At 51.0% G+C, this 11,711-nt stretch overlaps 1 protein-coding gene across 5 annotated transcripts in view; it reads left to right on the plus strand.

The window, feature by feature from the left end:
* The window catches only part of LOC109444914 (protein FAM169B), a 59,081-nt gene extending 48,325 nt beyond the window's left edge, over positions 1-10,756 (plus strand). For 4 of the 5 annotated variants that reach the window (XM_074317603.1, XM_074317607.1, XM_074317604.1 and 1 more), the window contains exons 6-9: positions 1,294-1,476; positions 4,313-4,453; positions 8,586-8,680; positions 9,924-10,756. In XM_074317603.1, coding sequence (XP_074173704.1) covers positions 1,294-1,476; positions 4,313-4,453; positions 8,586-8,680; positions 9,924-10,088 — 584 coding nt within the window. In that variant the 3' untranslated portion in view covers positions 10,089-10,756. The remainder of the gene's footprint in view (positions 1-1,293; positions 1,477-4,312; positions 4,454-8,585; positions 8,681-9,923) is intronic. The other variant, XM_074317605.1, reaches the window with a different exon arrangement.
* Positions 10,757-11,711: the final 955 nt, after the last annotated feature.

Below are 11,711 nucleotides of genomic sequence, written 5' to 3' on the forward strand. Positions count from 1 at the left end.
ATAGTCATCCTAGTAGGTCAGAAGTTGCATTTCAGTGTGGTTTTCATTTGCATTTTCCTAACAATAGTATCTTTTCATTGATTATTAACCATTTGTATGTCTTCTTTGAAGAAATGTCTGTTCAGATCATGTGTCCATTTTTAATTGGTTGTTTTCATTTTATTGAATGATAAGAGTTCTTTACATAGACTTATTCTGGATATAAGTCTTTTATCAGAAATGTCATGTGGAAACATTTTCTTAACAGCCTGTGGCTTATCTTCTCATTTTCTTAGTGGTGTCTTTTGATGTACAAAGGTTTTTAATTTTGATGGAGTCAGATTTGTCAATTGGTTGTGCTTTTGGTATTGAATCTAAGAACTCTGCTAACCCAAGGTTCTGAAGACTTTTTTCTATGTTTCTTCTAAAAGCTTTGTAGTTTTAACTCTTACATTTATATCTAGATCCATCTTGAATTCATTTTTGTATATGATATGAGGTAAGGGTCCAATTTCACTTAAAAAATGCCTAATACATTAAAAAATTAATGGAACTTATTTTTTAGAGCAATTTTAGGTTTACAGAACTACTGAGCAGAAAGTAAAGCGTTCCCATATATCCCCCTACACACACACACACACACACACACACACACACACACACACACACGATGCTGCAGAACCAAGCCCCCTTTGCAGAATCGGCAACTGGGCTGGCATTGGTGTCGGTTGCAGGAAAGTTAAGTTCAAAATAAAAAGGTAGGAGGTACCACTGTCCCCTCTCTCACATTGTTTAGCGAAGTCATTGATGTTTTATGGGAAATAGGACTTAGTCGATTTGGGGCAAATGCACTGTGCCATGTTTGGACACAGTGAGCCCTCGTTAGTTACTGAAACAAGCCTGTGCCCTAGGGAAGTGTCGGGTGGTCTCCCAGCCCACCTCTCCTAGGTCCAGGGAGAACTGTGATGTCACCCAGATGCCTCTCATTGGCTCCAAGAGTCTGTGAGCCGTGCACAGTGAGGGTGGGGTCTCAGGGGTATGGGAGCACGAACAGCCTTCTCTGCTCAGTCACCAGCTTCACTTCTCATTTTAGTGTCGTCCTCAGGTGGCTGCATTTGCAGCAATGAGGAATGTGGGCTGCTCGACCAGCCAGCTGGAGAACTGGTGGTGTGGAGTGACCTGCTGTTTTGTGTTCGGCTGTTCCGTGTGTGACGCTAGCCCTGCTTCCAGGTGGTCTCGTGCAGGAGTTCCCTGGGCTTCTGGCAGGTCAGCGCAAACCCCAGGGACAGAGCCTGTCTCTTGCTGTCCCTGCAGGCAGCCTGTGTGGCGAGGGTGTGGGTGTGTGCTACCTGCTGCCCGTCCTCGACACCGTGTTCGTCAGGAGGAAACACCGTCGCCAAGGCCTGGGCGTGGCCATGCTGCGGGACTTCTGTGCGACGTTCCACGAGGATGAGGCCCTGGGCGTCAGCTGGCCAATTTCTCCTGCCATGTACCAAGGTAAGCCCACCCTGTGTCAGGCGGATGCGTCCAGGGCACTGGGATGGGTATCACGCGTGCCTTCCAGGGGATTCTGAGGAGGGCAGCTCCTCGGGGACCTTAGCACTGTGACGCGGGGGGTTTCCTCTTCCTGCTGAGAAATCTCCCAGTGCTTCAGCGCGAGACTGGACGCCTGATGGCAAGGGCCAAACCTCCCCCAGCCTGAGAAATAATTGGAAACAAATCAACACACTGTCAGAGACAAACAGAATCTGTTGCTGGGCCCTGAGCGGGCCTTCGCTCTTTTGGTTGAAGCTTGTAGCTCAGCGCGTTGCCCTTTTCCCTGGAAGCCATGGGGCTGCCCAGGAGCTGAAGGGAAGGCAGTAGCTGAGGTGCAGGCACCAACCCCCGGGCACCTCTGTAGCTCTTACTGCTGGAGACGATGGCTCCCCTCTTCTGTGCTCGTCCTCCGAGTCGTATCAGTCGGGCTGAACCAAGAGGGCAGCTCAAAGCAGAGCCAATATATGTATGTGTATTTCTAAATAGGTGACGCTTTAATAACATGGGGATTGGGGGTCCTGACCTCCCATGCAGTTGAAAACCCATGTATAACTACACTTGACCCTCCACACATGCAGATTCCCAACCGTAGAGCTGCCCCTTGAATGATGCGGGTTTAAATGGCATGAGTCAATTGAAAATAATCTGAGTATAAGTGGACAGTTCAAACCCATGTTGTTCAAGGGTCCACTGAATATACAGAGAAGAGATTTATGATACGTCGTTGCTCACACAGTGTGGAGACTGGGCTGTTCCAAGGCCTCTAGTCAATAAGCAAGGAGAGCCGGTGGTGTAGTTCCAGCCCAGAAGCTGACATGCTCACGCCCCAAGGAGAGCCAGTGGTCCAGGTCACATCTGAAGGCACGAAAAGAGCAATGTCCCAGCGCCAGCAGCCAGGCAGGGACAGTTCCCTCTTACTTGCAGGAAGGCGGGCCTTTTTGTTGTATAATCAGGTCTTCACCTGATTGGATGCAACCCACCCACCTCAGAGAGGGCAATCACTTTCCTCAGTCTACTGATCAAATTTTAATAGCATCCAAAACACCCTCAAAGATGCACCCAGAATAGTGTTTGATCAAATGTCGGCCCTATCCCCGGCCCGGTCAAACTGACACATAAAAGGAACCGTCTCAATCCCCTGCCATGTTCTGGAAGGGAAAACTTTATACCTATTTGCCCAAGGATGTTCCGACAATTCTGATGTTAACCGTCACACTCCAAGTCAGCAAGCGTGGAGCTTCTGCTCAGTGTCTCCCCTGGGTCCCCAAACCCCCAGGAAGTGCACCCACCCACCCTGCGCTTTGCCTCGCTTCTGGGCATCCAGATGTCCTTGGACCCTGTCACGGGGAAAACAATAGATGAGAGAGCAAAGGTGGACGAGGCAAATTTGAAGTCATAAGAAAAGGAGGCGCAAACACATTTTCCTCAAGTGGGTTTAGTCGTTTCTGTGTATTTTTAAACTCTCAGTCTGTAATTAAACTCAGAGGATCCTTGAGTCCCTTCGTAAAGCGCTCAAGGATTCCTGCGCTGTGCAGCTCACTTTGAGGTGTTGGAGGGTTCCAGAAACCAGGCGGCTGCTTCTCTGTCCACACCTGCGTCCTGCCCGTCCCTCTGTCATTCTTGCTTCAGTTCTGAGACCTCTGTTTGAGTGTGTTGGCCCCCAGCGAAGCCACCTCAGGTTTACCCAGGGGAGGGGCTGCTGAGGGCCCATGTGGACACCATACCTGGCTCTGTGCACCTGAGGGCTGACCACGTGACTAGTGTGTGTACCCTTGGGCCCCAGGGACAGCTGCTGCTGTGTGTGGCCGGTGTCCACATTGGTGTGCCCAGGCCTCTTGCAGTGCTGGGGGAGTTGGGCTGGGAGGGCTGCCGGCAGGGCACCAGTTGTCTTGGCGTTGCCATATTCTGGTGCCTAACTCCAAGGCGTCCCGGAATTCTGACTTTAAAACTGGCTTTCCCTGTTGTTACGGAGTTACATTTGTGGAGACAGGAGGTCAGAATGTTCTATCTAGTCCTCTGCCAGCTTGGACTTCGCGTGGTGCGCTGTACGTTTCCATCTGTGCTGTTGCCCAGGCCCGAGAATGTAAGGAGAGAGCCTGGTGAGTCCCCACACACCTGCAGAGGCAGGGGCAGTGTCTGTTGGCCGGACGTGGGGTCCTGCCACCTGAAAAGGCTCACCCTGTGAACGTGGGCATGAAGCCCACAAGCCTCAAGGGGACTCTAGAATCAAGGTGCCTGCGGAGAATGGGCCATCTGGAAGATTCTGTGGGAGAGGAGGGCTGAGGATGCTTGGGAGGGAGAAGGATGGCGCCTGAGGTGGGGTGAGGGGGGGTGAATTGGGAACCCCCCAATTCTTATGTTGAAGCCTAACCCCTATGTGACTCTCGGTGGAGAGGGGGACTTTAAAGAACTAATTAAGGTTAAAGGAGGCCCTAAGCATGGGGCCCTAATCCAACAGGGACCTGAGGACACAGAGGGCTTCAGAGGGAGGGCCATGCGGGGGCACAGTGAGAAGGGGCGACCTGTACGTCGAGGGGGAGGCCTCAGGAGAAAGCACACCTGCTGACACCTTGAGCTCCGACTCCCAGTCTCCAGACTGTGGGCAAATAAGTGTCTGTGTTACGACCACCTGAGCTGACAAAGATGGAGTGGACGAAAAGGGGTCCCAGGCTGGGCAGGCGAGGATGATGAGAAAGGGTCTTTTATGTAGTGGGTCAGAGCCAAGAGCTGAGCCGGCCGGGCTGCAGGCAGCCCCGGAAGTGGCCCTGCCCGACTCACGCTGTGCTGCTCTCCTCAGTCTGCAGGAAGTTCCTGTCGGCCCACCCAGAGGAGCGGGGGCGCCTGTGGGAGGTGGAGCCCCCGGGAGCCTGGGGCCAGCGAGGCAGCATCTGGCTGAAGGTCCAGCTTCAGGAGTCAAGACTTCCAGACCGTGAGTCGAGTGAGAAAAGTACCCTTTGGCCTCGTTTCTGGTATCGGACGGAAGCGCAGGTGGATCTCTACAGATCCTGCTGCTGCTGCAGGAGCAAAGGAAGAGTGACACCTGGGTGGTGGCAGCTCATCCTCCATCCACTCTGTTCCTGAATGAACCCCCTGCCCAGGAAGAGCTCCCCCAGTTCAGCTAAACGAAGCTCCTTGATTTGAGCGCAGCACTGAAACGTAAGGAGACGAGAATCCCTGTCCAGCACAAGGTCAGATGACAACACTATTTCAAATAGGCAATGTGTGCACCTGGGTAAATATTTAAAAGACACACAAGGGTTTTACTGTAACAAGCTAGGCTGACCCCCTCTCCTCTGGGACAGTAAGTGACAGCATCGTGTAGACAGTATGGCCAGTGAGTGTCCCCTTTATGGGTAGCACGGGTCATGCTGGGTGGACATGCCGTCCACTTGGGCTGCCCCAGGACAGACACACACGCTGTCTTCAGTTACAGATGGTGCTTCGGAGGGTTTGCTGGGGCGGGGGGCTTTGATGGAGGGCATTTGTGTGATGGCGCCAAGGGGACGGGTGGGAAGGAAGACCATTAAGTAGGAGCCAGAGGGCAGTGCAGGGTGGCAGAGACACTTGTCCCTGCGTCTCCACGTTGCTTTTTGCCAGGGTTCCTTCCACCTGTCCTGAGGGGGGCAGGACTGCACGGCAGGCCATTCTCAGCGCAGTGCTAAGGGTGTGGGCGCGGGGGCCTCCCACAGTTTAGGTTCCCTGGACAAGGGCAAGCGCTGGCTTTTCTCCCTCCTGGCATTGGTGCCCCTGCCAACGTCCAGTGCCATTTCTGACGCCGCAGGGAGCTCATTAGGGGCCATGGGCAGGCCCAGGGCCTCACTCTGTGTCCACGTGCGTAACTGGCTTACCTTGGTGGGGCCAGGGGGCGCCTTGGAGTTCATTGATGAGAATAGTGATCACCCGGGCTTTACTGGGGCCATTCAGCTGGAAGCCCTCCTGGGTCTTTGCAGACATTCATGGGGTGACGGGCACCTGGGAAGGAGGGCACGGCGGGCTGTGCTGTGATCCTAATGAGGAGGTCCCGTGACGTGCCCCATGGCACTGAGAGGTGGAAGCGAAGGGAAGCCGGCCTGAACCTCTGCGCGCAGAACTGCCCGGCCATTCGGGTTCATGGACGAGTTTCCCAAAGGAGCCTTTAGCCCCTGGATGCGGCCTTTGTGTCTGGGAGCCTGCAGTTCCTTTCCTGGAATGGAAGAAAATAATGGATTGCATATCGGAATGTGGAAATTGCACAGGCGGAGGGAGTAGGCAGGAGGAGGAGGTTTTTGCATCATTGGGGAGATGGCTTTCTCTCAGGAGAATGGCACTGGGGGTTATCCAAGAGTGGGAGCTGCTGTGGTCTGGTCAGACAGAGCCGTGCTGGAAGACACATGCCAGAGCTGTCACTGTAACTCACGCAGAGATTCGCCAACTCTCTCTTTAAAATAGCAAATGAGGGGAGTTTCATGGAGAATGTTCCAGAAGCATGCATGAGTCCCTTGAAGGAAGAAGGGTCATCATTATAATTAGGATACAATTAGATTACAAAAACTCTATAATTGAAAAAGAAAAATTAAGTTACAGTCTTTTCACTCCCTGAAAAATCCTGGCAGGTTCCCAACCTCACCCACACCTTCTGTCTCCCTGGGGCCAGAAGTTAGGATTTAATTCACCCAGGAAGGTTTTTAGCCCACAAGCTTCATCTTGTAGCAATTTTGTCAGTCAGTGCTAACATATCAGTTTTTTTTTTTCAGGTTGGTGGGTGAGGGCTACAAATGCAATCACAATTAGCCCAGACGCTCCGTAGTTTCAGTTTCTCGTCTGTTTTTCTCTTCACGGAAATCAGCAAGTGTTGTTAGCCCATTAGATTTCCCCACAGGTCACCCAACAGTGCAGATGTTGGAATCTTTTCCCCGGAAATCTCATGAGGCCACTTAATTTAATTTTAGTTTTTAATTAGTCAGTTATTCTTAGAATTGCTTTCTTGAATTGTTCTGGTTTTCAAGTTCTGTCTTCTGTCCCTTGATTTCTGAGTATTATTTTGGAGGGTTTCTGCAGTTTCCTGGGCCGTAGAAATAGAATTGTGACAAGAAGTTCAGCGGAGTTGGTCACTTTTTATATCCCAAGTAAGGCCTGGACATTTTATAGCATTCCAAAGGGAAATGAACTTGTGCTCCTTTTAAATGTTTTAAAATCTATTTTTGAAGCAGTGTCATTTGTGGATGAGGTCTTTTAAAGTCTGCACGATCCTGCCTGTGATAACATCTGTGGCTTATAATGGCCCTGAAAATATTTACAGGGTCATTCAAATCTTTGGAGAGCAGCACTTTGTGGGAAATTCTTTTCTTCCTACACCCAGTTACATCTGAAGCCTTTGAAACTTGACCACCAGGATCCGATGTGACCTCCCAGTTAGCCAGCACACGCCTTACGCCTTTTTACTGGGTGACATGAAACCATACGTCCACAGTCTCATGTTCTTTTACGGAAATGTTGCTGGAGGCAGAAAATCATTGCACACAGGTTTCAAAATTAATTTTTCATTCTTCATGTTATAATGTTGCTTTCTTTGCAGGTGACTTTGGAATAGATTTCCAGTTGTCATCCACAGGGAAAATATTTTTTCTTCTAGTTACATTTAATTTTTAAAGCTTGAGGGAGTGTATCTATAGAGATGCGAAATATTTGAGCTGGGGTCATTTTTTTAAAAAAACTGCAGCTCTGTGCTTGTTGCAGCTGGTACTGGTGAGTCAGGCATCACATAGAGAGCAGCAGCAGCAATTTTGTGGCGGTGAGCTATGCTGGGAAGTGCTGAGAGCAGAACTGCCATGCTGGGCGGATTTTCTGCCTGATGGTGCTCTTTGAAAGGTTCTGTGGCTCCCCCTAGCGGCAGGTGCAGTCTGTGCGTCCTGGACGGTAGCTTGTGGGTGTTTTTAACCTTAGGTCTACCTGGGGGTGGTTTCTCAGAGTTTTAGACTTGTCACTCTAAATTAGTGCGTTCATTTAAAAACTTATTGAACTTTCATTGATTAGGAATAAAATAGAAGTGAGCGTTTGATAGCTGCTAATATGCTTTCGTCCATAACACATAAAAAGTTTGATATAGCAGGAAAGGTAGAAAATTGATAATGGATTATCTGCTTCATTCGCTCATTCAGTTATTCTGTCGTTCACTCACTCATTCTGTCACTAATTCACGCATTCATTCATTCATTCACCCATGTGTATGTTCTCTCATTCATTCCGTTGCTTACCGCCAATGGAGCGTCTTCCGCTACCACGCATTGCCGGAGGTGGTTGGCATACAGTGGTGAAAAAGGCCACAGTCTCTGAACTCGTTTCTCAGCTTACATTTTTGTGAAGAAAATTACATGGGCAACTACTATTGTATTACGTAAAAAGTCTGAGAGAGCACAAAAGCGTGCTGGTATTTTTAAATGCTTACAATTACATGTTGCCTAACCCAATTTTTCTAGTTTATTATATCTGGAAATAAACTTTAAAATTGACTTATATAGGTAACAACTAAACAATACATTTATTCTTTATTGGAAAGTGTATTTTATTTGTATTTTCAACTCAAACAGGAAACTGCATACTTTTTCCCTAAGGGATCTGACCTCACCCCTTGCCCCTGACAAACCCCCATATATGGATTTTGGGGTGTGGGGAGGTGCCCCGTGGGACAAGAAGGTCATCCCATTCTAAGTTGGGACTGGTTTGGTGTGTGTGGGGGGTGACTGCTTTCACATGGGTAATTATGGGCTGTCTTGTGAGTAAAAATTCCAGGGAGCAAAGTGCTAGGAATGGAGCTGGAAACCTGACTCCATGTAATGCCTGAATAATGCAAGAAAAGACAAAAATTCCAGCTCAGAAATGCTTGAGTAGAAATGCTCCCGACACGGGCAGGTTTCCCTGTCCTCCAGAGGGCGCTGGAGAGGTGTCAAACTGAAGGTCAGTAGGACGGACTTGGGTCACGGCGATCTGTGCTTTCGGAAGCGTCCCTAATGTATTAATTCATCTTTGCATGGTCCACTCCCTTGGGAGCCGGGCCTACTTGCTTATCCTGCTCTCTTGCTTGGGGAGGGCAGCTCACCTAGGAAGTTCCAAGGAGGACGTGAGCAGTCCCAGGCCGACTTCTCGAGATGATGGACCCCGACCGGCCGATGATGGAGAAAGGAACAAGGTACGGTGGTGGATGTGCCCTTCAAGGAGTAGGTCTCGTTTCCTTAGTAACCGTGCTGCTCATTAGCTTCCTGAGCACCTCAGCTGCAGGCTTAGAGCCTGTGCGCCGCGGGGTGAGGAAGGAGCTTTGGAAGTAGACGCGGCGTGGTCCTCTGCTCTGAGCTAGGCAAGCTCTAAGGAAGCCAAGTCTAAACGTGGGGATCCTTGCACTGTAACCTTGCACTGTGCAGGAAATGTTGAAAAATCTGGATTTCAAATTCTGCCATGGACCAGCATCTTTCCAGCAGAACAAAAGCACAGAGAAATTTGTCTTTCTTTCCTCCCCTGCCCCTCAAGCCCAGGCACTAGCAAATGAAACATGGCACTGTTTAGTGTCTAACCAGAGTGATGGGAAAGCAGAACCGTGGGCACGGATGGTTGCTGACTATTGTTTCTTAGTGGCCTCTTGTCCTTCACTAGTTCGTAAGATTTTGAAGTGTGATTCCATAAGCATTTTCATGAAGCCAAGCCAGACACTTGTGCACACGAGGTCACTGTGATAACATCCACTGTCGGGCACAGAAGGGGCTTTGCTCGAATCCCTAAAGAATTGGTAATGATTTTGAAATCCAGAACTTACAGTTCCACTTAGTGGGGAATGCTGCTTATTTTGGCAAGTAGGTGGTTCTGCGATTCAGGATCGAACATGAAAGAAATAAAATATCCCAGTAAGTGCTGGATCATTCTAGGAAAGCTGCCCGGAGCCTGACATTAGGTCTAGCCATCTGGCGGACAAGGACTTGCATGTCCCTTGGTTCCCAATGGGGAGATGGGCTACCGTTCGACCGTACCAGGCCACTGGGCAGGCAGCACTGTGCTTTGCATCGTCACTGATCCGACTGCCCCTTTAAACCTCGGAGGCCATTCGAGGAAGCAGGAGGCATCCTGTGTGATGTGACGCCCACGGGCGTGTGTCAGGGAAGTCTGCACATTCAAGCGTAAGAGCCGCAACTTTTAAAGAGGTGCTTCCTTGCCTTGTTCTTTCTTGGATGTCCTGGGTGGGGCCTCCCTTCTGTTTCCATCAGTAGAAATGTGCTCAGAGCTGCTGGCGCACAAACCATGGTGCCCCAGAGCTGACCAAGGTGTCTGAACCCGGCCCATCCATCCCAATGTGAACATGCAGTGCTAGGACAGGCCCGGCCCCCGCAGGCCCCTGAGATAAACAGCGTTATTGGGATGCTTTGTAGCTTCTCTTGTGATTTCAGGAGAGGACCAGTGGAGAAGAACTGGAAAGGATCAAGGATGACCAAGACTGTGGAGTGGAAGACGCCTGCGGGGCTGAGCGGGACGGGAAGGGCACCAAGAGGACAGCGGCGGCCGCGGGGCTGGCCGGGGGGTCCTGGCAGAAGCACGTGCGGCCCAGTTCCTGACTCCCCGCGATGCTGATTGGACAGCTAGCTGCTTGTCACTCCCTGCTGTGCGACCTTAGCTGCCATCCGTCCCTGCTGTCTTCTTTGTAACCTTTGAGGAGAAAGTGACCAGACCTGCCTGCAAGGCAGACAGGCCTGTCGCAGGCTTGTGTGGGCTCAAGACTATGCTTCCTTACACCCCAAGTGCTATGCAGGTGCAAGTAACTGCACCCCCAGCTCAGATTCCTTAGACCTGATATGGTTTCTGTGAGTCAGGACGAGTTTATAAAGACTGTGCTGGAACCACACGAATATGCCATTTTCTTTGCACAGGGAAGCTCAGGGCCACGCCAGCCCGGTCTGCACAGCACAGAGCCTGTTCAGGTTTGCCCTGTGGCCTGACTGCCCTGAGACCCGACACCGGGCAGGCCTCTCAGGAGACACTTACCTTTCCAGAAGCTGCCTGACGATGGGGGCCCGGGCTGACCGGGGCAGACTGTGGGCCTCTCATTCGTATCGGGCCTGGTATACAGGAGTCGCTCAGAGTGGGCTCCAGACAGGAGACATTAGCTCAGCCATCACCTAAGTCAGAGGAGAAGCCCCCGGAGGGGAGTTTGGGCTGATGGCCCTGTAGCGTATTGGTCCCTTGAGTGGGACGGCTGTGGGATTAAAGGTGACTGTAAAGGTAAGAGCCCGACCCAAATGTGACACTGGCTTCCCCTTTCTCGAACGCCCTACACAGCCCTGCTTGGGGCACACGCTCGGCCACCATTGGGGAGTCAGTGCCAAGCCAAGGACTGTGCTCCTCAGGCCCTTATTTTCTCATCCTGTGTCTGTCCATCCATTCACCATCTATCCGTGCGTCCATCCATCCGCCTGCCCTCCCTCCACTTATCCCCCATCTCCCCATCCAGCCATCCATTCATTCCTGTGTACCCACCCACCTGTCTGTCGGTTCATTTGTCTGTCTGCATGTGTCTGCCTGTCTGTCCAACCATCCATCCATCTGCCCATCCAGTTGTACCGCAGACATTCAGCACGATTGCTCAGGGCCAGGCTCTGCTGGGCACTGGGGATGTACAGAGAGGCAGGTTCCTGGACCCAAGGAAACTGGTTTTTCTGGAAGGGTCTCTTCCGGACTTTCCTGCCCATTAGAGAGAAGAGTCCAGTTGAGTAGAAGTAGTTTGGAGCGCTATACGGCGACATCGCAAAGTGCCCCGTGCACGTGGGCTCTGTGCAGTAGGCACAGTCATAAAAGTGGGTTCAGCGCAGCCGAGAGGGAGCTTTGCATGTGATTTCGGTAGAACCTTTAACACGTGACGTACATGTGTGCTGGGCACATTGTCCTGTTTGAGATGCAGGGTTGGTACTTTGTCTATATATGAAAATGGACTGCTGAAAGTCTCAGGTTTGAGGAAGTTTCTGTTCAATAAAAGAACCCTCCCGAAAAAGAACTGATGTGTGGATGGAGCTCATTGAAGGATGTGTCAGTGAGCTGCCATCAGAAGGAAATGCTCTGGAGCCCGTAGCAACCCTCCCCGGCGTGGGCAGGCCTGTGGGGTCTGGGGCTGTGTGCAGGGTTCCTTTCCATGTGGCGTGTATGGGAATGTTGGTGAGGCTTGCGTGTGTGCACATGTGTGCATG

This window comes from Rhinolophus sinicus, linkage group LG13, assembly GCF_036562045.2.
Source record: "Rhinolophus sinicus isolate RSC01 linkage group LG13, ASM3656204v1, whole genome shotgun sequence".
Taxonomy (NCBI): Eukaryota; Metazoa; Chordata; class Mammalia; order Chiroptera; family Rhinolophidae; genus Rhinolophus; species Rhinolophus sinicus.